The 23,356-nt window shown below is 37.1% G+C and overlaps 2 protein-coding genes across 4 annotated transcripts in view; both read left to right on the forward strand.

Moving 5' to 3' along the window:
* The window catches only part of ARL13B (ADP-ribosylation factor-like 13B), a 55,512-nt gene extending 48,666 nt beyond the window's left edge, over window positions 1-6,846 (forward strand). Inside the window, exons 7-9 of the mRNA XM_014550630.1 lie at window positions 1,776-1,892; window positions 2,868-2,936; window positions 6,577-6,846. Coding sequence (XP_014406116.1) covers window positions 1,776-1,892; window positions 2,868-2,936; window positions 6,577-6,653 — 263 coding nt within the window. The 3' untranslated portion in view covers window positions 6,654-6,846. The remainder of the gene's footprint in view (window positions 1-1,775; window positions 1,893-2,867; window positions 2,937-6,576) is intronic.
* A 5,664-nt stretch (window positions 6,847-12,510) lies between these two features.
* The window catches only part of NSUN3 (NOP2/Sun domain family, member 3), a 67,323-nt gene continuing 56,477 nt past the window's right edge, over window positions 12,511-23,356 (forward strand). For all 3 annotated transcript variants that reach the window (XM_014550632.1, XM_014550633.1, XM_014550631.1), the window contains exons 1-3: window positions 12,511-12,646; window positions 12,809-12,856; window positions 13,425-13,486. In XM_014550632.1, the coding sequence (XP_014406118.1) occupies window positions 12,632-12,646; window positions 12,809-12,856; window positions 13,425-13,486 (125 nt within the window). In that variant the 5' untranslated portion in view covers window positions 12,511-12,631. The remainder of the gene's footprint in view (window positions 12,647-12,808; window positions 12,857-13,424; window positions 13,487-23,356) is intronic.

Here is a 23,356-nt window from a genome sequence, read left to right on the forward strand (position 1 = left end):
GGGGGGGGGGGGTCCCGCTGGGGTGCCTGGCCAGCCTGGGTGAGGGGCTGAGGGCCGTTTTCAGGTTGGCCACGCCCCCCCCACGACCCAAACTCCCAGGCTCTCCTTTTTTTTTTTATTTCTGGGATTTATTTATCTTCTATAATTGAAACTTTATAGCCTTGAGTGGAGCCCAGGGCCGCCAGGGCAGGTGGGAAGCTTGGCTTCCTCCATCGCTGGGGGCAACCGAAGCCTCCTGTTCACTCCAGCTCTGTGGCCACCATCATCTTACTTGGATTGATTTGCATACTTGCTCCTGATTGGCTGGTGAGCGTGGCTGGAGCATAGTGGAGGGGCGGTCAATTTGCACGTTCCTCTTTTATTATATAGGATAATAATAATTATTATAATTAACATTTTATTTTATAATTTAGAACATGGTTTCAGATACCTTATATCATTTAGCATAGCAATCCTAGGGTATATTATTCCCATTATACTGAATAGGAAACCAGGGACTTGGAGAGGTTGAGTAACTTATTGAAAGTTAACTGCCACATGTCCAAAATTAAAACCATCTCCACATGCCACGATATTTTGAATTTAATTTAAAAAATCAATTTGCAATGAATATTATAAAAGTAAATATATTACTCATAATTCTGGTGTTCTTGAATATTTTCAGTTGAATTTTCTCATGAAAAATTATTTTTTAAAGCGTCTATAGACGGTTATGGCATTTAAAATCATACATCTTGTCTGTGGCTGTGCTGAGACCCCACCTCGGATCATGTGGTCTATCTTTTATGCTCTTTCATGACCCGAGCTACTGTCCATCCTAAAGTACCATATCATTCTGGAGGCTCTCTTTCCTTTCTTCTAGCTGTAAAGCTTGCAGCTCTAATTATAGAAAGATGTCTTTGTTTCTATCTGGAGTAAATGTGTCAAATTACACTAACTGATTTAGAAAATATGTTTCTAAATATTGTTGTATTTCTCATTGCTTTGTAGGTTTTATAGATGTTGACTATAGGGTATCCCCCCAAAATGTATACACACACTTTGAGTAATTATAAAGGCAGTGTTTATTAAAATACATTTCATTTTCAAAATTGAGCTATCAGCTGTTACAGTGTGTATACATTTTAAAAAGTAATTTCTTAAGTAATAGATAATTCCCATGCTAGAAAATATATTATATAGTATATAAAGTTAGTTTGGGATTATCAATGAAAATATTTCAGTAACTTTAATGTTTGTTTATTTAATGACTATGCCATCTTGACTTATATTGTTATAGTCTACATGTTAACAGCATACACGTCCTTAAAATGTAATTACACTGTAATTATTTTTTTTCAAAGAACACAAGTTCAGTTCTGCAAAGTCTAATGTGGGTTTTGATTATATATATATTTGGGCATACCTTATTTGGGGGTTATTTTAATGGGTAATGTGTTTAGGTTTGATTGGGGTCTTTTTTACATTTCAAAGAATTATTTTGGACTATTTATACCTAGAATATATTATATGAACTTCCTTTGTATTCCGAATAACTTATTTTAGAACTTAGAATACAGGCTTTTGTTATTTGTATCATATTCATTAATTATTTAATAAGGAAACATTAATAGTTTAATTCTTAGTAAAAGCAAGTTCATATTTCATTACTAGTAATAATTTCAAGGTTGAATTGAAGGTATATTTCTATGGTAATAATATCAATATTTTAGTTCTGTTCTTAATTTTTATTATAGAAGTTTAATTTTTCCCAATTCCATGTTTCTATTCTGTAGATAACAGTAAAAAGAAAACTAAGAAACTAAGAATAAAAAGAAGTCACCGTGTAGAACCTGTTAATACAGATGACTCTGCTCCTAAGAGCCCAATACCACCCCCGCCGCCCCCTCCTGGTGAGTAATTTAATATCGATACTGAATTTAGAAATACTGCTTTAAACAATGAAGAAAAAGGAAGAAATTGTGTAGTTTTTATTCAGTATATTCATTATCTTGTAAATTTGTGAAAAGTTAGAGTTCTTTGCTCTCTTTTGTTCATATTTTATCAACATAAGTTACCTATTGCATTTTTAACAATAAAAAATGTAAAGTTTTGTAAAAAAAATAAGTAAAAATTAATTAAAAAATCTTATGCAGGCACTTCCTAGAATGGATTCAAGTCTTATTTAAAATATCAGTGCACAGATGCTAAAAGGAATTTAAGCTTATTGAATGGATGGCTAATATGAGCTTTTAAAAAATTGCATCTTTCATCCTGAAAGTAAACATTTGAAACCAACATATGTGAATTTTTCCATTATATTTTCAATTTACATACTGGCCTTCTAAGTTTGTTATGAGAATTAAATGGAATAATGCAGGTAAAGTCCTGGGACTTATTAGCTGCATAATATTTGTAATTTTTCAGCACTAGACACAGAACCTCGTATACTATAGGTGCTTAATAAATATCTAAACATATATGTTTATAGTGTCCTTTTAGCTCAGCCAGAAGGCTTTAGATGGTAACATTTTCCTTTGAGAATTATTTGAAGACTCATTTCTAGTATTCCATTTAATAAGTAAACATTTCTTATAGCTTCTGGTAGGGGTTACAACAATAGCCTAAGGTTATTTATAGTAGTAGTGAAGATGATTATATTTTTAACTGAAGACAAATAAAAATTTAAAGCAAATGTTATCAGCCTACAGTGATATTTTAAAATAGAAGTCATTTAAAATGGGATTATGGCTATTCAGTACTGTGTCATTCAGTATATATGAATTGACATTATATGTTATATACATTCCTGTCTAGGGAGGGATCCTCTCAACCAACATAAAGATATATTATTTAACAGTGTTTTAAATGTTTTTCTTTTTCTTTAGTTGGCTGGGGAACCCCCAAAGTCACTAGACTTCCAAAACTTGAGCCTCTTGGTGAAACACGTCATAACGGTAATGCAAAAGGATCAGTTTTCAAATATCTGTACATATTACATTCACTTTTCTTTACCTCATTACTTCAGCAAACTTTTATTTTTGGAAGCCTTTCAAATCCACAGCCATCCTTTTTCATTATACATCTTCTTTTTCTATTTAATTTTTTTATTCTTAATGCCCCTTTGCCTCTAAATAATTTGAATTGATGTTTACCTTAGAATACAGAGATAAAAATGTTTATCCATTATTTATTTATGTAAATAGTAATGGATAGGGAAAGGCTTTACAGCAATTTAAATTAAATAGACATTACAATTATAGTGCTTAAAAACTGCATTGTCTTATATGTATGTACTCAATATACTCAATGATGTCATGTAATTGTTCTTCCTCTGCTTCTAATAAGACACCAACCTGCTGAATATTAAAATGAAGTAAAAAGATCAACACAGTTGTAGAATCAGACTAATCAAAGTATACCAAATAAACTTCAGCTAACTAGAAAGTTACGAGGGCTTTATTGCCTCAAGAAAGTAATTTTCTTTAGATGAAATTAACATAAGGTATAGCCTAGCCAGCATATGGCATTAGAACTCCACAACTGGAAAACTAGAGAAAGGGCCTTTGGGAGTAGAGGACTGCCTTGTACCAGGCAGAATTTCTGATTTTAGACCATCAGCCCAAATTCTTTCAAAGATACATTTCTGGAATGCAAAAAGGATAATATATGTATATTAAAGCTCAATAGATTTCTCCTTCAATAACATCCAATTTGCTTTTTTTTGTATTTATGCTTTTATTTTTTTATTTTTTTTTATTGATTAAGTTATTACATATGTGTCCTTATACCCACGTTACCCCCTATCCCCCCAACTCATGCCCTCACCCCCCTGTTGTCTGTGTCCATTGGTTAGGCCTATATGCTTGCATATAAGTCCTTTGGTTGATCTCTCCCCCTTACTCCCACCCTCCCCTACCTTCCCTCTGAGGTTTGATGGTCTGATCGATGCTTCTCTGTCCTCTGGATCTGTTTTTGTTCATCAGTTTATGTTGTTCATTATATTCCACAAATGAGTGAGATCATGTGGTATTTATCTTTCTCTGCCTGGCTTATTTCACTTAGCATAATGCTCTCCAGTTCCATCCATGCTGCTACAAATTGTTAAGAACTCCTTTTTTACCGCAGCATAGTATTCCATTGTGTAGATGTACCACAGTTTTTTAATACACTCATCTATTGATGGACACTTAGGCTGTTTCCAAATCTTAGCTATGGTGAATTGTGCTGCTATGAACATAAGGGTGCATATATCCTTTCTAATTGGTGTTTCTAGTTTCTTTTCTTTTTTTATTTATGGAATTCAAACTTTATTTGTAGGTAGTAGAGAACCAGTGAAAAAATTTTGAGTATCTTATTCTTTTAAGTATCACATTATTCATTTTAAAGTAGTAACTCCATTCCTAATGTAGCGACAGCGCTAGCAAAATGGAATTTTTTTTTATTTTTATGTTCTTTTTTTAAAATTTTGTTTTATTGCTTAAAGTATTACAAAGAATATTACATATGTCTCCTTTTTTACCCCCCTTGACCTTCTCCTGTCCTCCCCTACCCCCCAGTGTCTTGTGTCCATTGGTTATGCTTATATGCATGCATACAAGTCCTTCGGTTGATCTCTTACCCTCCCCCTGCAACCCTCCCCGGCCTTCCCACTGTAGTTTGACAGTCTGTTCCATGCTGCTCTGCCTCTGTATCTATTTTTGTTCATCAGTTTATAATGGTCTTTATTATCCATAAATGAGTGAGATCATGTGGTATTTTTCTTTCATTGACTGGCTTATTTCACTTAGCATAATGCTCTCCAGTTCCATCCATGCTGTTGCAAATGGTAAGAATTCCTTCTTTTTTACAGCAGCATAGTATTCCATCATGTAGATGTACCACAGTTTTCTAATCCATTCATCTACTGATGGGCACTTAGGCTGTTTCCAAATCTTAGCTATGGTGAATTGTGCTGCTATGAACATAGGGGTGCATATATCCTTTCTGATTGGTGTTTCTGGTTTCTTGGGATATATTCCTAGAAGTGGGATCACAGGGTCAAATGGGAGTTCCATGTTTTGTTTTTTGAGGAAACTCCATACTGTCTTCCATAGTGGCTGCACCAGTCTGCATTCCCACCAGCAGTGCACAAGTGTTCCTTTTTCTCCACATCCTCTCCAGCACTTGTCATTTGTTGATTTCTGATAAGGGCCTAATCTCCAAAATCTATAGGGAACTCATACAACTTAACAAAAGGAAAATAAACAATCCAATCAAAAAATGGGCAAAGGACCTAAATAGACACCTTTCAAAAGAGGACATTCAGAAAGCCAAGAGACATATGAAAACATGCTCAAAGTCACTAATCATTCGAGAGATGCAAATCAAAACAACAATGAGGTACCATCTCACACCTGTCAGAATGGCTATCATCAACAAATCAACAAACGACAAGTGCTGGAGAGGATGTGGAGAAAAAGGAACACTCGTGCACTGCTGGTGGGAATGCAGACTGGTGCAGCCACTATGGAAGACAGTATGGAGTTTCCTCAAAAAGCTGGAAATGGAACTCCCATTTGACCCTGTGATCCCACTTCTAGGAATATATCCCAAGAAACCAGAAACACCAATCAGAAAGGATATATGCACCCATATGTTCATAGCAGCACAATTCACCATAGCTAAGATCTGGAAACAGCCTAAGTGCCCATCAGTAGATGAATGGAATTTGCTTTTTGATGACTCTGTTTACCTAATCTAGAGTTTGGTTTCCTACAGAGACCCATCTATTAGAAAAAAAAAGTCAGAAGTGTAATCTTTAAAAAAGCTTTATTTTACTATATAATTTGAAATTATATAAAACTGTATAAATACTTTTATTCAAAGAGTATATAAATATAAATGTGCTCTTTGCTTTTTTTTCCCAGAATACTATAGGTCAGTAATGAAATATTTCTTTAAAATATTTATTTTCATTTCCAAAAACAGAAAAGTTTGGCCCTGGCCAGGTAGCACAGTTGGTTAGAGCATGATCCTGATATGCTAAACTTATGGGTTTAATCTCCTGTCAGGGCATATACAAGAAGTAACCAATGAGTACATAAATAAGTGGAACAACAAATTGATGTTTCTCTTTCTCTCTCTCTCAAAATCAATAAAATAAATAAATACAGACAGAAAAGTTTGTCCTTAGGCTATATCGGAATTACAGTGAAATCACATCTGTTTGGTTGACTGACTTTACATCACAATGCTTTTATTGACTATGATAGGTTAGTTCCTATTTGATTATACTCTGAAATTATGTAAGTTAAAATACATTCTAATGTGAATGTGTAATTGGAAACAAAAAAATAATGTATACATTAGGTGCAGCTTTTTATTAAATGAATTAGAGATTAATTTATAATCTAGAGTTAAGAATTTACTCTATGGTTGTCTTTTAAATTTATTCAAGTTTTCTTTGAGTTTGATTGTGATTTTCTCCCATTGCTTCATCTGTCAAGTCAGATCTCTTTTTATTTTTTAAGGTATTAGTTGGCAAATAATGAATTGTGTCAGAAATATTTATTTACCGTAACTGTTTGGTATTTTTATTATTCCTTCTCTACATAGATTTTTATGGGAAGCCACTGCCTCCGCTGGCGGTGCGACAGAGACCAAACAGTGATACTCATGACATGATCTCATAACCAAGTTGCATGGATGAGCCATCTTAATATCAGCAAGATGACCTAGAAGACCTTCTTTCTCAAAAATGAAAAACCCTGTACATTGATGACTGGGGCAAGATTACCATAGCAATTTCAGCGAGGAGATTGATAACCAAAGATCTCTGATCTGATAATTACTTATCCATGTTGTTCATGGTTTAATAAAAAAAAAGGAAGCAAAAAGACCAGCAGATGGGATGAGCATTATGTATCAAATTAGCAGGAGTTAGTATTGACTCTGGTTTATACATCCCCACTCTTGGGCATATTCCTGAAGGAAAACCTTTCAGAAAAAGCCAGTGGACTTTGCACACTTTCATTACTATTTGTTTAATAGTCTTTATTTCTGTACCATAAACCTTTTTTGTAAGATATATGTGCATGGAAGGGGAACTCTTGGGAATTTATAACCTAAATTTTTAACTTTTTATATTTTTCTAAAACTTTTGTTTAAGAATTTTAATTACTATGATATTGACAGTATACTTTTCTATAGATGCTTTGTTTAAATTGTATCTGGAAAATAGAGTTGGTATACTGGACAAACATTAACTATACAAATGATATATTTATATGTTTTGAGGTATGTTTTATAATAGTATTGTTCTTGAAGTATACATACTAATTTGACCTAATTTTAAAATAATACTTTTTAAAAATAGATTCTCAGATCTTTATTCTAACAAATTATATTACTTGAAAGCACTACCCAAGCAGAAAGTTCAATTTTTTGTTGTTATTTTCTTTGATGATGATCCTAATAAAAGAGACTCGAAAAATGAAATAAAAAGGTTATGTGAGATATTATTAAAAGTCCCAATAAGCCCCTCTTTAAAAGGTGAAACCCTTCAGAGATCATTTCTCCTTGTCACTCCTTTATCTACCAGCAGCTGCAGTGACTGGTAGGTTATTGTAATTCTTTAGTGCAGCCGTGGGCAAACTACGGCCCCGCGCGGGCCGGATCCGGCCCGTTTGAAATGAATAAAACTAAAAAAAAAAAGACCGTACCCTTTTATGTAATGATGTTTACTTTGAATTTATATTAGTTCACACAAACACTCCATCCATGCTTTTGTTCCGGCCCTCCGGTCCAGTTTAAGAACCCATTGTGGCCCTCGAGTCAAAAAGTTTGCCCACCCCTGCTTTAGTGCCTTGAAATTAAAGGCAAAAAGACCGAAAAGCTACTGAGGTTTCAGAAACTTGTGTCTCATAACAGGGATATACTTGGGTACTAAAGCAAGAATAAAGAAACAATTCCAAAATAATTTCTCAATTTAAAATAATAGCATTTCTCTTGCACAGAAGAATGGCATCTATAGGATTCTCTATTTGTCTGGCTTTTAGATGTATGTTTTGAGGAGTAGATTCATAATGTTGCATTTAATTGAAAGCACATATTTCTATCACGGTAAAAACACTACAAACAGTATGATTCCTATATAACCTTTTCAAAATTGGTCAACTTGGTAACTTGTACTGACAATAATATGAGAAGTATGTTGAAGGCAGTTTAGTGTGATTATTTGAAAGTTTTACTTGAGAGCATCACCATTTATTTGCATTTTAAACTTCCTGTACTTTCATTAATCAGGTCACTTATTACTCAAGTCAGCTTTTTTGAGTTTTGTACATGGAACCCACCTAGCATTCTACTTCAGATATAAAATTCTTAACAACCTAAATGTGATAGGCAGCTGAAATGTAAGGAAAATCAACACAAGGAGACAGATGTAAATTTTGAACTGGATTTTAGAGAAAAAACTCATTTGTATATCTTTTTGGTTTCTTTTATAACATTTACATTTCTTCATTAAAAAAAAAAACTAAACTCATACTTTTGCCATCTTTTTAAAATACATCTAATTTGAGAATAAATTTTTTTTTAATTTGTGGTTACTGTAGTATATAATAATCACTGAGCCCATTTAATTAAAATAAAGTAATTTTGAAATTAAATATTTAACGAAGCAGAATTCATGTTTTATATATCTCAAAAATTAATTTGTATTCTTAAAGGATTCTAAAAATACTTTAAAAGAAGTTTTGTAAATCCAGGTGGCTTTTAACAGCTAAATGTCTATTTTGTTATATGCTGCATTTTTATTAATATATCATAAATTATGACAATTTCAACAATAAACATAATTTATATTAGTATGCTGTTTTTTCTTGTCATTTGATAAATTTAAATTATTTCTTTGGGGTAATAAAATAATAGAAAGCTTTTAAAATATAATTGTTGAAAGACATTTTAGTCGATAGATTAAAATAATTTTTTTGCTATTTTACATGGAAAAAATTTGCAAAAGGTTTCATATATGTGGGAAATAATTTAAAGACAGTTAAAAATCAGATATCATCTTATGATTCTCTATGATTTGATGTCTGTCATTTGTTAAGTTAAAGCTACTGACCAAAAGATATGTTTTTACTTATATGAAAGATAATTCTATATGCCTTTATATGTAAAATGCATATATAACATGTACAATCCTATATAATAAAACCCTAATAAACAAATCTACTGAATGGCGGAACGACTGTCAGAATGATCAGTCACTATGACTCGCACTGACCACCAGGGGGCAGATGCTCAACACAGGAACTGCCCCCTGGTGGTCAGTGTGCTCCCACAGCGGGAGCACGGCTCAGCCAGAAGCCAGGCTCAAGGCTGGTGAGCTCAGTGGCGGTGGCAGGAGCCTCTCCCGCCTCTGCTGCAGGCGGGAGGTAAGGAGCGAGGGGTCCCAGACTGGGAGAGGGCGCAGGCTCGGCTGAGGGACACCCCCCACTCCAGTTCACGAATTTCATATGCCAGGCCTCTAGTATTATGTTTAATTGATTTCAATTATAAAACTGTATGGAAACAACATTAGAAAGAAGTGTTGCAAAATGCTAATAATATCTGTTTTAGAGTTATTGGTTGTGTTTTTTCCTCAAATTTTCAAACTAATTTTTGTAATTTTGCTTACTTTTATAATAGGAAAGAAAATTTGAAATTTTTATGCAAGTTTAAAATTAAATACTCTTTTAAGTGTCATATGAATGACTATATAGAATTCACTTAATATGTAAAACTTCCTGTCAGTAGCTCAGAAACATTCAACTGTAGAATATGCCAGTCAGTATATTTGCAGTTGATTTCTTACTAAGTGTTCTTTTACTAAGACAATATTTTAGTTTACTTAGTTCTATATGCCAAGCTATTTATATTATTCAATTTATCCCATTCCACACTAAAGAAACCAATGCTTCCAGGTAGCAAAAATTTATCAAAACTGAAACTGAAGCTGTAACTTATAAATTGTAATACCTTTTGCTATACGTTTTTCTATAAGAGGAGTATATGTTGCAAATCAAATTCTGTTAATAATGACTACTTAATTTACCAAGAAATATAGTCCAAAAAAAGAAAAAATATATATAGTCCAGCTCATCCAAAGAACAAAAAATTCAGATATTTCAAAATGCATATTAAAATGTGGTATAAATTAACAAAATGGTGATAATTCTATAGCTTTGTGGAAACAGAAGAATAGAAGCCCTCTTTTGAGAAAAAAATAGGAAATCATAAATGAATTTCCTTTAATAAGGGGATTAGCTTATAATTAAAGGAAAATCAGGACAAAAATCATTTGCATGTTTAGAACCTGAGTTGTAAATTTCTTCTGTGTGCTGGTGAGGAAACAGAATATATGACTTAGGGAATGAACCAGTGGTCTTCAAATTTTAAAATAATGCATCCCTTTCAGTAAGCATTTTGAGTATACATAACAAAGTAACACAGACTGGGTGGCTTAAATAACTGCAATTTATTTTCTCATAATTGTGAAGTCTGGAATGCCAGGTTAAGGTGTAGGGATGGTTTCTTCCGGAATCTCTCCTCCTTGGCTCACAGATGGCCTCCTCCCTGTGTCTTCACATGGCCTTGTCTCTGTGTATGTTCTCTCCTCGTGTCCAAATTTCCTCTTTTTATAAGGACTCTAGTCAGATCCACCCTAACGACCTCCTTTTAACTTAATCACCTCTGGGAAGACCCTTTTCCAAATATGTCACATCCTGAGGGACTGGGAGTTAAGGGCTTCAACATATGAATTTTGAGGGGATACGTTTCAGCCCGTAATAGTTATATGCGTTGGTCTATTGTACTTCATACATATATCTCCCTAAACATTTTTTAAAGATTAGATAAAATTAAAATACAAGTTATTACATTGACTTCCCACTCCCAGTGGGTTGTCTGCTGGGATTTGTACACATGGCTTTGGAAGCCTAAATTGAGAGCCTCAGCTAACAAGCTGCTCACCTGAAGTCCACGTCCAAGTGCCTGTAACTGCGTGGTTCTCCTGCTTTGATGGCAGGTGTCTCCTGTGTTTTTCTGCCATCTTAATGTTCTCTTTTTTAAAAAAATATTATTGATTTCAGAGAGGAAGGAAGAGGGACAGAGAGATAGAAACATCCATGATGAGAGAGAATCATGGATCGGCTGCCTCCTGCAAGTCCCTCACTGGGGATCAGCTCACAACCCGGGCATGTGCCCTGGACTGGAATGGAACCTGGGACCTTTCAATTCGCAGGCTGACGCTCTATCCACTGAGCCAAACCGGCTAGGCTTAATGTTCTCTTAATGTCAGATTGTTTTACTATAAAGTCTATCTTTACTTTTTGACACATAAACCTCTATATAAACATGAAGTTTTTGGAGAGATGTCTTATGTAAATATGAATATCCATAAACAGTATAAGAGAGTATAAAGTATACTTATTCTGAAACATTTCTTAGATAAATGACTTCACAATGAAATTGCTTAAGATTGTAAAAAAATACTTTCCTGTTTAGTAGTAACTTATTAAGATGCTGTATTCTAGATAGTGAATATGCTTTGTAGTTTAAGCATATTCACAGTGCTCATTTCACTTCTTAATACTATATATATTTTTTACGACCAAATCTAAATTTATTTTTAGATTCCTGGAGAACTTGTTTAAGTAAATAAATTAAGCTTCAAATCACATTAGTGGTAATAACATTTACTCGTTTACATGGTCCTAAGATTTGCACCTATAGTCTACACACCTACACTGATACTTTGAGTGTCAAGGGTCTCAAAATCATGATGCTCATTAAATATCAGGGATCACATTAAGCACTGGTTTTCTCTGTTAGGCTGCTGATTGCTGTTACAAGGGAGCAGCTGAAAAGTAGCATTTAAAGAACAAACAAACTGCGGTCCCTCACCTGAGAACCGGTAACACCGCCCCTAGCACAGGTCGGGGAGGGGGCCGGTGTGCGGGTCATTTTGACCTTCAGGCATTTGGTATCAGAACTTGATAATCATAAAGATCATGACAGTGAAAATAATGCACAGCAGCAGCTAACATTCGAGCGTTTACTGATTCCTAGCCTTTGCGCTAAAGCGCTCTACTTGTTTAATCAATTGGACCATGTAACCCTCATTAAAAGAAAAAGATTACCCCATGGGCCATCTCTAGGAAATGTGACCATTTCTCTTTCACCTTATCCATCCTTTTATCCTGAGTTCTGCGTATCTGGGCTAACGGAGACGAAATGAGATTTGGTAGATTGATTCGGCAACTAGCTTCGCCTCTGAGAACATTTAAAAACAATTTTTACGGAGCCCCAAGAGCACAAAAGTCAAGGCCGGCTCAGCGCGAGGCCGGAATTCTAAGGCGGGTCCGCCCAGGGGCCCCGGCCACGCCCCCAGGAGTAGGCTCCGCCTCCTCCAGCCGCGGATGGAAGGAACTCCGCGAGTGCCTCTCGCGGGACCTACGCCACTTTGGCGAGATTTCGATAACGCTGGCAAAGCAGTATCTCGCGAGAAGTTGAAAGTACGTCAAGGAAGGGAATTCCGGCGGAACGCCGAAGCCGGGCGCTTTTGGTTCCCTGGTGCTTTAGATGTTGGACGGTGGAGACCTCTTGTTTGGCATCTCCTGGCGGGATGATGTTGGCCCGGGTGAGGGTCGGGCCGGACGCTTATGGAAGGGCCTGGGCGGGGCCGGAGGGGGCTGGGACCGGGGAACTGGGGGGATCTCCGGGTTTCCCTGATTTCACTGTCCAGAACGCTAGCTCGTGAGCGCTGCCCGTGGTTTTCGTCCAAGACGCACCTCCGCCGCAGCTGACAGCAAAACCAGAGAGGAAGCTTGCCAAACAGCTTTGCAAAGTGGTACTGGACCATTTTGACACGCTCAGCCCTGGGAGCGCAGAGCAGTGCCGGTTACTTAGTCGGCCCTCCATAAGCCTTTCCTGGACGCGTAAATGAAACAGAATTGCAAGGAAGTCTCCGAGGAAACCAGTGACTTTTCTTCTAAATGAACTTTATTTCGGAATAACTTTACATTTACCAAAAAGTTCCAAAGATAATACAGACTTCCCATATGCGTCTCCCCCAGCCCCCCCTAATGTTAACATCTAAAATGACTTACCTCCGTTGGCTTTCTGCGTTAACAGCGCTAGACTCTGCTTTTGCCATTGCTTTACATCGGAGCCATAGTCGACTGGAGAAACACTTTTTAAAATCAGTAGGCAGAGCACGGTAGTACAGTTTGCTCGTGTGTGAGGTGCTGCTCCCATTGCAAGAACTGGTAATTATCTGACGTGTCCTTAAGAAAAAAGACTGCTAATGTGGAAGTTCAATAAATTTGTAATATCAAAGGTGTGTCAGCAACTTTTTCTTATCATCATAGCTGACAGCAAAACCAGAGAGGAAGCTTGCCAAACAGCTTTGCAAAGTGGTACTGGACCATTTTGACACACAGTATTCCAGAGAACTTGGAGATGCCTGGAGCGCAGCAAGGTTAGTCTAATTCACCTCTGAATTATTCAGTTCTTTGCCGGAGAATAAGAAAGGAGCCGTCGTGGGGGAGGGCGCTGTGAGGATGAAAGAGAGGAGTCTAACCTTGGCTGCACGGAGGCTGCAGAAGGGAAGAGCCAGGAGGAGAAGGATTCAGTCATAGGGACACAGTAAGGGAGGTAAAAGCTGCAGTGACAGCAAACACAAGTTGTTGTGCCCTTGCCTTCAACAGTTGCTTTGATCTTTGACACAGGCATGCCCACCAATTTGACAAAATTAGCTATACTGTAACAAATCCCTTTTAAGCTTTTGAGGATATTTGACCTGTTTCTGAAATTCAGAAGATAATACAGCACATCTTTAAAGCCAGCACTGCTTTATCTTCGTTAAAGTTTTTTTTTTTTGGCAATCATATTTCTTCCCTCTGTATGGCCAGCGATGTTTTGAACACACGTGGGAGCTTGCGCACACATATAGACACAGATTCCTTAAATGTATCGTAGAAAACAGATAAGCATTGAACCCGTAGAAGTAAGTGAGGGAAGTCTGATTTGTATGTTTAGTGAGTTTTTCCTTTTTTGGAATGTTACTCTCTGGGCTCTTCATACTGAGCTCTTCACATACTGTGCCCTGTGGGATGCAAAGAGCAAGACAGTCCCTGTGTTCACTGCGCTTTTAGTCTGTGGTCACGGCGGAGAGGGGACATGGTTAAAGCTCTGTAAAGCTCTAATTCCGTAAGTATCCTGATAGAAATAGGCAGAGTACCTGGGCTTATCTGACGGTGCCAGCAAAGGCCTGAGGAGCAGTCAGGTCTTGGTGACTTATATACAGTAGGTCCTCGGGTTACATCGGAGACCCATTCCTAAGGCGCAACGTAACGCGATTTTCGCCGTAAGTTGAACCCACCTACATAAGCACCTACGTCACTCACATGGAGCACATACACAGCAGTAATGAGTGAAACAGTAAAAAAAATGTAAAAGAAAGATAATTCCTGACCTTTATTTGTGGTAAATAAATAATAAAAAACATAAAGCACATATGTACATACGTCAAAATGATGGAACTTTTTTTTATATAAATAAATGGGAGATGGCGATGTAACCACGAAACGACGTACGTCGAGTCCGATGTAACCTGAGGACTGTCTGTAGTCACCTTGGCAAAAGGAGCAGGGCATTTTAGACGGAGGGAAGAGAGCATTGCTTGTGAAGTTAGGGACAAAAACCTGGTGCATTCTGCTCAGGGAAGAAAAGTGACACGGCTATAGATAATATCTGGAACTTGATCAGATGGCTCTCTTAGTCATCTCTTGTTGGATCAACTCAGTAGCAGTTCCTTCTATACAAAGGAAGTTTAAAGCACTTTTTAAAACAAAGAGATTAAGTCTGAGGTGATTGTGAGATAATTTTAGGACAAATTAAGCAGGTTTTATAACTTGTAAATACTGTAATATGAAAATGTACTTTATTTTTGTGCTTTTTATTTCAAAACCAGTTTTTAAAATGGGTATTTTCTGTCACAGAGAATAAACGAGAAAGAATGGATAGTGAAGTGAACAGTAAATTCATGAGGTTTTCAGTATGCAATGTATTGAACCAAGTAACCAAACTCCTGTTGCATGCTTATTACATGCCGCCCAACACTAACTGTGATCCTCAGAATGAACTTAGGAGGTTTGTTTCCCATTTTTCAAGCCTGAGGAAACTGGATAGAGTTTAAGTAACTTTCCTAAGTTCATCCATCTAGTAAGTGGCAGAGCTGAGATTTGCGTCCAGGCTCTGACTCAGGAAATCCCACTGCCAACTTCTATTCTGTATGCGTCTCATACATACACGGATGGTTTTTTAAAAACCACAGATTTCAGGAGGTATATTGTCTGCAGACTTTATAGTAATCTGGCTGCCCATACCCTTTAATGAGTTATTTTTGTATTTAATATGCTCAGACAAATTTATAAAGTATTACTTGACCCTAAACAAAATGAGCAGTGAACCTCAAATCCATTTAATTAGCTGTGCCTTCTGCTTCATCTACCTTTTTGTTGGGTTTTCATGGTAATTTAAGTTTTGCATAAACATGTGCTAAATTTGCCATAGGCAAAATAAAGGCTTTCTCAGCTTAGAAAGTAGTCTGAGCATGAAAAATAGCATGGGGGAAGAAAAAAATATTTTTGTTTTTTGACGGTTTATTTGCAAGACATAATGTTGTGTACAATCTAGTTTGCAGTCTACGTCCTGGGAAAGGCAAGGGTATTTTAGTCCTACCTAGAAAGTAATTTGCTCAGTATTTTCAGTTTCCTGTGGTAGAGGAGAAGGTTTAGTATTTAGTTTAATTTCATTGTTTTGTAATGAACACTCTTGCACAGTCACCCTCTGAGCAGCCCTATAAGTTGGAGTTTACCCTGGTTCCGTTTTTGCTCTGCCTGTTGCCTGCATGTTCTCCTTCAGTGAGGCCCCTCATGGCATATCTATAAACTTCCCTCACTGTGCTGTCATTTCAAGCTATCCAGTCCTTCCCAAGCTTCAGTCCCGAACTTCTAGGTGTTTTCTGGTAACTTCACTTAGTTTTATGCCAAGCAAACTCAAAAGCATATTATTATTTTTCCTTTCCAATTCTTTTTTGTTATTTGCTACTTGCATACTTTATCTCAGTTGAAGGCATCACATCCATCTAATGTCCACTCTTTTCCACACCTTCACTGCCTTTGCAGTAAAGAATGACCTTTACTCAAAAACAGGTCTGGCATTTTCCCTCAGGTTCTTAGAGGTGGTCTCTAAGTCCTTGCCATACCCTGCCTAAGAGTGTCTTTGTTTTCCTGGGGGCTTAAGTCACACAGTGAAGTCTAACAATATGATTTATGGTGAGGGCTTTGGGCCACAACATCAGCTTGGCCTGTGACCTTTGATCTCCAACCTCTGGAGGGGCCAGCGATCGGCCACATAAGGCTGTCTATCATCTTTGTATGGCTGAGGCAAAATAAAATGTAGACACTGAGCCTCCATAGTTGGCAGTACTCCTATGCGAATTATCACACACTGTGGCAAGGAAAAGTTATCCTTACCCATGTTTCACACACTTGCCACTGGAAACTTCATGCTTTGAAATTTTCTGTCCTCTGCCTCATGCATTTCTTACCTTGACTGATTTTAATCCATATCTTTTTGCTGTAATAAACCATAACCATAAGCGTGACTATAACAGTGAGTTCTGTGTGTTCTCCTAGCTAATAAGTAAACCTGAAAGTGGTCATGGGGACCCTGATCTTATAGTTGGTGTCAGAGGTTAGGGTGGTCTTGGGTATTCCCCTAGGTACTACCACACACCACTAGCCAGCCCCCATCCAAGTCTAAATGCCCACCAAATACTTTTGTTCTACCTGAGAAATTTCTTAATTTAGATCTCCCTTTGTCTCCACTGTTACTGCTTACTTAGGTCTTCGTTCTTTCTTACCTGGCATATTATAACAGCCCCCATCATCGTCTCCCACTTGTAGTATTCATCTGCTTGCTTATTTTAGCAAGTACTACATGCCAAGCAATGTCCTAATCACTTTATACATAGTAATATAATCCTTTGTACAAAATCCTGGGGTAGTTGTTATTATTTTCATTTTACAGATAGGAAAGCTGAGGCACACAGAGCTTAAGTAACTTGCCCAATGATATACAGCTCACATTTGGAAGAGCTTTGGGAGTGTGTCTTACCCACTCTGTCAAGCCGTTTCTTAATGGACCATACTCCATTGTGTCACTACTAGAGTACAGCCTCCTTTGCTCCTCGGCTGTTTGCATTGTTAAGACTAAATATTTATCATGACTAGACAGAGTCCTTTATCCTTTAGGTCCTTTTCCCTCTGCCAGGAATGAGCTCCCTTCTTCCTCTGTACAGTGGTTAAAGTGTGGGTTCAAATTTCACTTCTGCATATTACAGCATATGACTTAGCGAAGAGACTTAACATCTCTGTGCCTCACCATTCTTCTCTGTGAAATGGGAAAAAATAGTACCGATTTCATATAGTCATTTGGGAAGGTAAAATGAAACACACACACACACACACACACACACAAAATGGGAAAAATAGTACCTATTTCATATAGTCATTTGGGAAGGTAAAATAAAACACACACACACACACACACACACACATATATATACTATTCTAAGCCATATATATATGGCTTAGAATAGTATTTGACATATGGTATGCCCTTGATATGTGTTAGTGTTCTTTTTATTATTGTTACTGTGATTATAACCAGTTCTCCATCAAGCTGTCTCATATACCCTTGGCAAAATTAGTTCTACCCTTTGTGTTTCCATTGCAATTTATTGACACAACTGTTGTAGTTCTTTCAAAATTGAATTGTCATAATTTAGTAACTTGCTGTCTCTTCCCTGCCAAGGGAGGGTCTTTAAGAACCAATATCTTAAGATTTGGGAAGGTCATCTACTTATTCAAAATTTAGGCAGTGTTTATATACCAGGCATTTTGCTAAGCACTGGGGATACAATGATGGATTATATATTCTGCCCTCAAATATATATGAGGGGAGGATTAATTGGAAATATTACGAACTTTGGGAATTTTGTGGGCACTTTGTAGAAAGCTTGGGGTCGGGGCCGGGGGGCAGGGAAGCCTCTGTTAAGCCTGGCCTGTCTGTAAATATTTTTTATTTGGATACTGTCTTCACTAACCCAGCATTCACATAGTTCACATTTAAAGGGGAAACTGTTATATAACCAGATTGCATTACCAGAATCTGAAGGGGGAGTGGGGGTAGAGTAGAGTGAGGTAGTTGCGGGAAGCAGACATGACTAGTAGCTTGGTTTCTGTTTTGTCCTTATGTTGGCTCTATGTACATTTTCAACATTAATCTGTGCAAATCACTGGGAGATAGTAACTTTCAGCCCCTCTTAGTCAGAGGTTAGAAAAATTGCCAGGTGTCTCAGTTTATGGCCAGTCAAGACCTGTGACTCGAAAGTCTGTGCCTTTTCTTCTACCTAACGTGCTGCTGTGAAAGGTCTGTAGCCCAGTCTTGGGAGTATACCCACCTTTTCCTCACTGATGCGACTCCTTGTGTGCAGTGTGTTCACTCTTGCCACCAGAAACAAACCTTCACTCAGGGCTTCTTATCTGAGGTGCTGTGGTAACAAATATGGACATAGATTGCCCTTGTATGAGAGACAAGGAGGAAACAATGCCAAGAAAGAGTAGGAGGAAATTCTCATCATTAGAATTTTTGAAGAATTAAAAATGAAATGGCGGGAAAACATACTTAGGTGTACTTGCATGAATTGATTTATTCTTCATTTCTAAACCAGACTTTAAAAGTGAGGGAATGAGCGCCCTCTCGTGGAAACAAAAGGAATTTTTTAAAAAATTGTTTTTCTTTTTAAATTTAAAATATTTTTTTAATTAAATGAAAATATGAAATTATGATTTTATTTAACCTTTTACTCTTAGAATTAACATTTTGGTACAGTTTTAGAAAGCAGCCAAAGTTCTACAAATGCTGGTTACATTTTTGCTGAATTTCAGGTTTATTTCCATCTCAGTTATATTTTTATAAGATTACTCCTAACAATATATATTTAATATATCTTTAAAATGTATCCAATCAACTTCTTTGTGGGTAAAATTTGGCATAGATATTTTGTGGCATACCTACATTTTTGACAAGACATATAGGTTTTTCTTTAAGAACCTCTCAATAGTTATGTTTTAGGTTTTATGACCTTGAACATTTCTTACATATGTATCATTCATTACAGTTTACAAAACCTCCTGTTTTAACAGTTTACCTACTTTATGTCAGTTGATCCTTACAATAGTTCTGTGACTTAGACAAAGCATGGCTAGTTCTGAATTCCATGAACATATTCCTGTTTCTTTTTTAACTTGCTCTTTAAATGGCCAGATGCAGTGCACTCAGATGGCTCTTGAGAGTATGACATTCCAAAGAAGTTGTCAGGGCACCATGCAAGATCATTGATCAAGTGGCATAGTGAGAGCAACACCGATGGACAGTGAGGCGTGCAACCAGGGTTTCAATCAGTCTTGGTCCTTTCATCACCCGGATGAAGACACTGGACCTATCACCAGACTTTTCTGGGTCTCAATAAATCATAACTGAAAATGAGTTGGAAGGGAAGAGATGAAATCATCTCCAAGTTCCCCTCTAGTTCAGATTTCTGAGATTTGATTTGAACTTGAAAGTAAATGAATAAGAATAAACACAACCATTAGAGGAATCTTGTAGAAGATTTTCATGAAGCATGAAGATTGTAAGACCTTGTGACACCTGTGAAGTGCATTTGGACTTGTCATACTAGGCATTCTGCAAATGCAACATCTCTTCATAGGAAATGTCCTGAAAGCCAGTTTCATATCAACATTGGCCCTTTTTGATATATGTGACCTGAAGTGTACTTTGATAAGGCAGTTGTATCATTTAAGTGAACTGCTTCTATTAGGAATTTTTTATTTTCCTTAATTATGCTAAATAATGTTTTCTTCTAACAACTTTTTTTTTCTTTCCTAGTTCCCATTGACCCCCTCCTGCCTACACCCACCCCTCTCAAGCCTTCATCACACTATTGTCTGTGTCCATGGGCTCTGCATATATGCATACAAGTTCCCCGTTAATCTCTCTCCTCCCAGACCCCCATAGAAACTCATCAGTCTGATTCATGGTTCTATGTCTCTGGATCTATTTTGTTCATCAGTTTATTTTGTTCATTAGATTCCACATATGAGTGAGATAATGTGGTACTTACCTTTCTCTGACTGGCTTATTTCGCTTAACATGATATTCTCCAGGTCTATCCATGCTGCTGCAGATGGTAAGAGTTCCTTCTTTTACTACTGCATAGTATTCCATTGTGTCTTCTTAAAATTTTTTACTGATTTTAGAGAAAGGAAGGGAGAGTGGGAGAAACATCGATTGGTTGCCTCCTGTACAAGCCCGGACCAGGGACTGAACCAGCAACCTGGGTATGTACCCTGATGGGGTATAAAGGACAATGCTCCAACCAATGGAGCCACACCAGCCAGGGCAGGGATTTCTTTTTTTAACCATGAAAATTGAATTGGTTTTGTAATCTAGAGGGTGATACCAATTGTGCTTAGCAATTTTTAGATAAAACATTCTAGATAAAATGTTCTCATGTAGGAAGCTACAATGGATAATAGAAGAGTAAAAGAATAAAGTCACAGAAAAATTGAATGAAAATTGTGTTATTAAATGACAAACATTGTGCAAATAATACACTATGCAATTTTTTAAGGAATATGTAGGCCCAATCAAATTATAACAGTCAACTTTCATATCCTTAACTGCCACATAATTTTTCAGAAAATTACTCTGCTGTCTATGTGCCTAAGGGGGTAATATTCTTTCCCAGCCTGTCCTTATATAATTGTCTTTCTCCTTCTTTACAAAGATTGACTCTTCTGCATTGCATTCCTCTGAGTGTCAGAACCTCTACATGCCAGTCTACTGGAATGTCATTGTAAGGGTTTAGAAAGTAAGTGACTTATGACTAAAGTTCTTTGACCGGTCAGGTAGGTTCCATTGTTTTTCCTCTCAGCTAACAGGTCATTTAAAATATTTTTAAAGACCTCTTTAAAAATAATTTATTTTTATTGATTTCAGAGAGGAAGGGAGAGGGAGAGAGAGATAGAAACACCAATGATGAGACAGAATCATTGATTGGCTGCCTCCTGCACGCCCCCTACTGGGGATCGAGCCCACAACCCAGGCATGTGCCCTTGGCTGGAATTGAACCTGGGACCCTTCAGTCCACAGGCCGACACTATCCACTTAGCCAAACCGGCTAGGGTTAAAATATTTTTGATGATAATAAGTTATTTGGGAATATAACTTAGAAAAAATTTCAACAAAAGGGAGACATTGCTATAACAAATGTATTTAATTCTCACCCACTTATTTAAGTGAGCCTTTTTCTTGGCCCTTATGAAATCACAAAATAGAGCTAAAGTTGATGTTGAATATCTGAATCATAGCACCAGGTATATTTATCCCTGGATATATGAAAAAACAAACACTAATTTCATTAAGAGATTCGTTTTCTATCAGTCTTTCCTTTTTATGTTGAATAATTATCAAATTTGTGATGTTATTTTGATCAACTAGTGTTAATAATTATACTTATAACCGAATCCAGAAGTTACCATTTTAACATTTAGAGATTTAAGGCCACAGTGAAAGCAAATTTAGTATATACATATATGTGTGTGTGTCAAAGAAGTATAGGATAGTAAAAAAAGATAGAAAGCACAGTAATATTTTAGGATAAAGTTATATAGGAAAATAGAATGTAAGTAAAAGAGAAAAAGGAACAGTGTAAAATTTTCATCTGTTCAAGAATAGTCCATGAAGTTTTAAATGGACAATAATGGGTTTCAAAATCACTCTGATATTTAGGTTCTATGGGATACACTTGAAAAAGTAATATAACATTTTAAATGTCAGTTTTTTTACAATATACTAGAAATCACATTCTTGAACATATGGTGAAGATTTTGATGTCAACTGAAAATGTACCAGAGGGTACATCGTTGTTATTACAATGATATCAGTGAATATCCTAGCAAAATAGTTGGCAGCCACTGACTTTTTGGGTCCCAGTTCTGCTGGCTACTGGTGTACTTGAACTTCTGGCTTTGGAGATCAGTAACTGTGTGGAGCAGCTTCAGTCTCCTCCTCGTGAATCTTGGGAGGAGGCCTGGAGTATGGCACCTGGCCAGTGTTGTCTTGAGTCTTCTAATGTGTACTCACTCTGCTATCTGTTGGGCTGCTAGCCCATCCATCAGAGCTTTAGACTTGAGTAGCCTCCGTCCTGCCAGCCCCAGGTTGTCATCCCACCAGTTCAAGCATTGGAGTGTGTGCCTGTCTGTATTGGGGGGAGGGGAGTTCACCTGCAGGGAGTGGGTGGGCGTGTGTGTGTGAAGGGGTAGCTCAGACCCACATTAAAATGCCAGTTTGCTTTCTCAGGGCTAGGAAGCACCAACCTGAGCAGCCTAAGCAATATTTTCACTGAGTTGGTCCTGTTGCAGCATGTGCCAAGTTCTTCCCTTTTTTTAGAGACAATAGCAGGAAGGCGGGGCCACAGGCACTAGGTCAGTGATGGCGAACCTATGACACGCGTGTAAGAGGTGACACGCAAACTCATTTTTTTGGTTGATTTTCTTTGTTAATGGCATTTAAATATATAAAATAAATATCAAAAATATAAGTCTTTGTTTCACTATGGTTGCAAATATCAAAAAATTTCTATATTTGACATGGCACCAGAGTTAAGTTAGGGTTTTTCAAAATGCTGACACGCCGATCTCAAAAGGTTCACCATCACTGCACTAGGTGAAGGTTAGAGTAAAAGTTCTCTGTTCCTTTCTGTTGTGTACATTAGTGCTACAGTACCAGAGTCTCACACCCCTGTTAAGCTTTGAAGACAGCCAGATTTTGAATTAGGTACTTTTTAATAGCAATGTGTCCTTGGGTAAGATGTCAAATTTCTGAAAGCCTCAGTTACCTAACCACAGTTGTGATGGTTAAATGAGGTAAGCATGCAGAATGCACATTGTAATCATCTGACCAGTAATTTTAATTATCCTATATAATAAAAGAGAAACATGTAAATTAACCATCCTTCTGCTACACTCACACCCACAAGCCAATCAGGAGCAAGTATGCAAATTAACCCAACTAAGATGGCGGCGGCCACGGAGCTGGAGCGAGCAGGAGGCTTGGGTTGCCCCCGGCAATGGAGGAAGCCAAGCTTCCCAACTGCCCTGGCCGGCCCTGAGCTCCGCTCAAGGCTACAAAGTTTCAATTATAGAAGATAAAT

Source organism: Myotis brandtii, unplaced genomic scaffold (genome assembly GCF_000412655.1).
Source record: "Myotis brandtii unplaced genomic scaffold, ASM41265v1 scaffold609, whole genome shotgun sequence".
Lineage (NCBI taxonomy): Eukaryota > Metazoa > Chordata > Mammalia > Chiroptera > Vespertilionidae > Myotis > Myotis brandtii.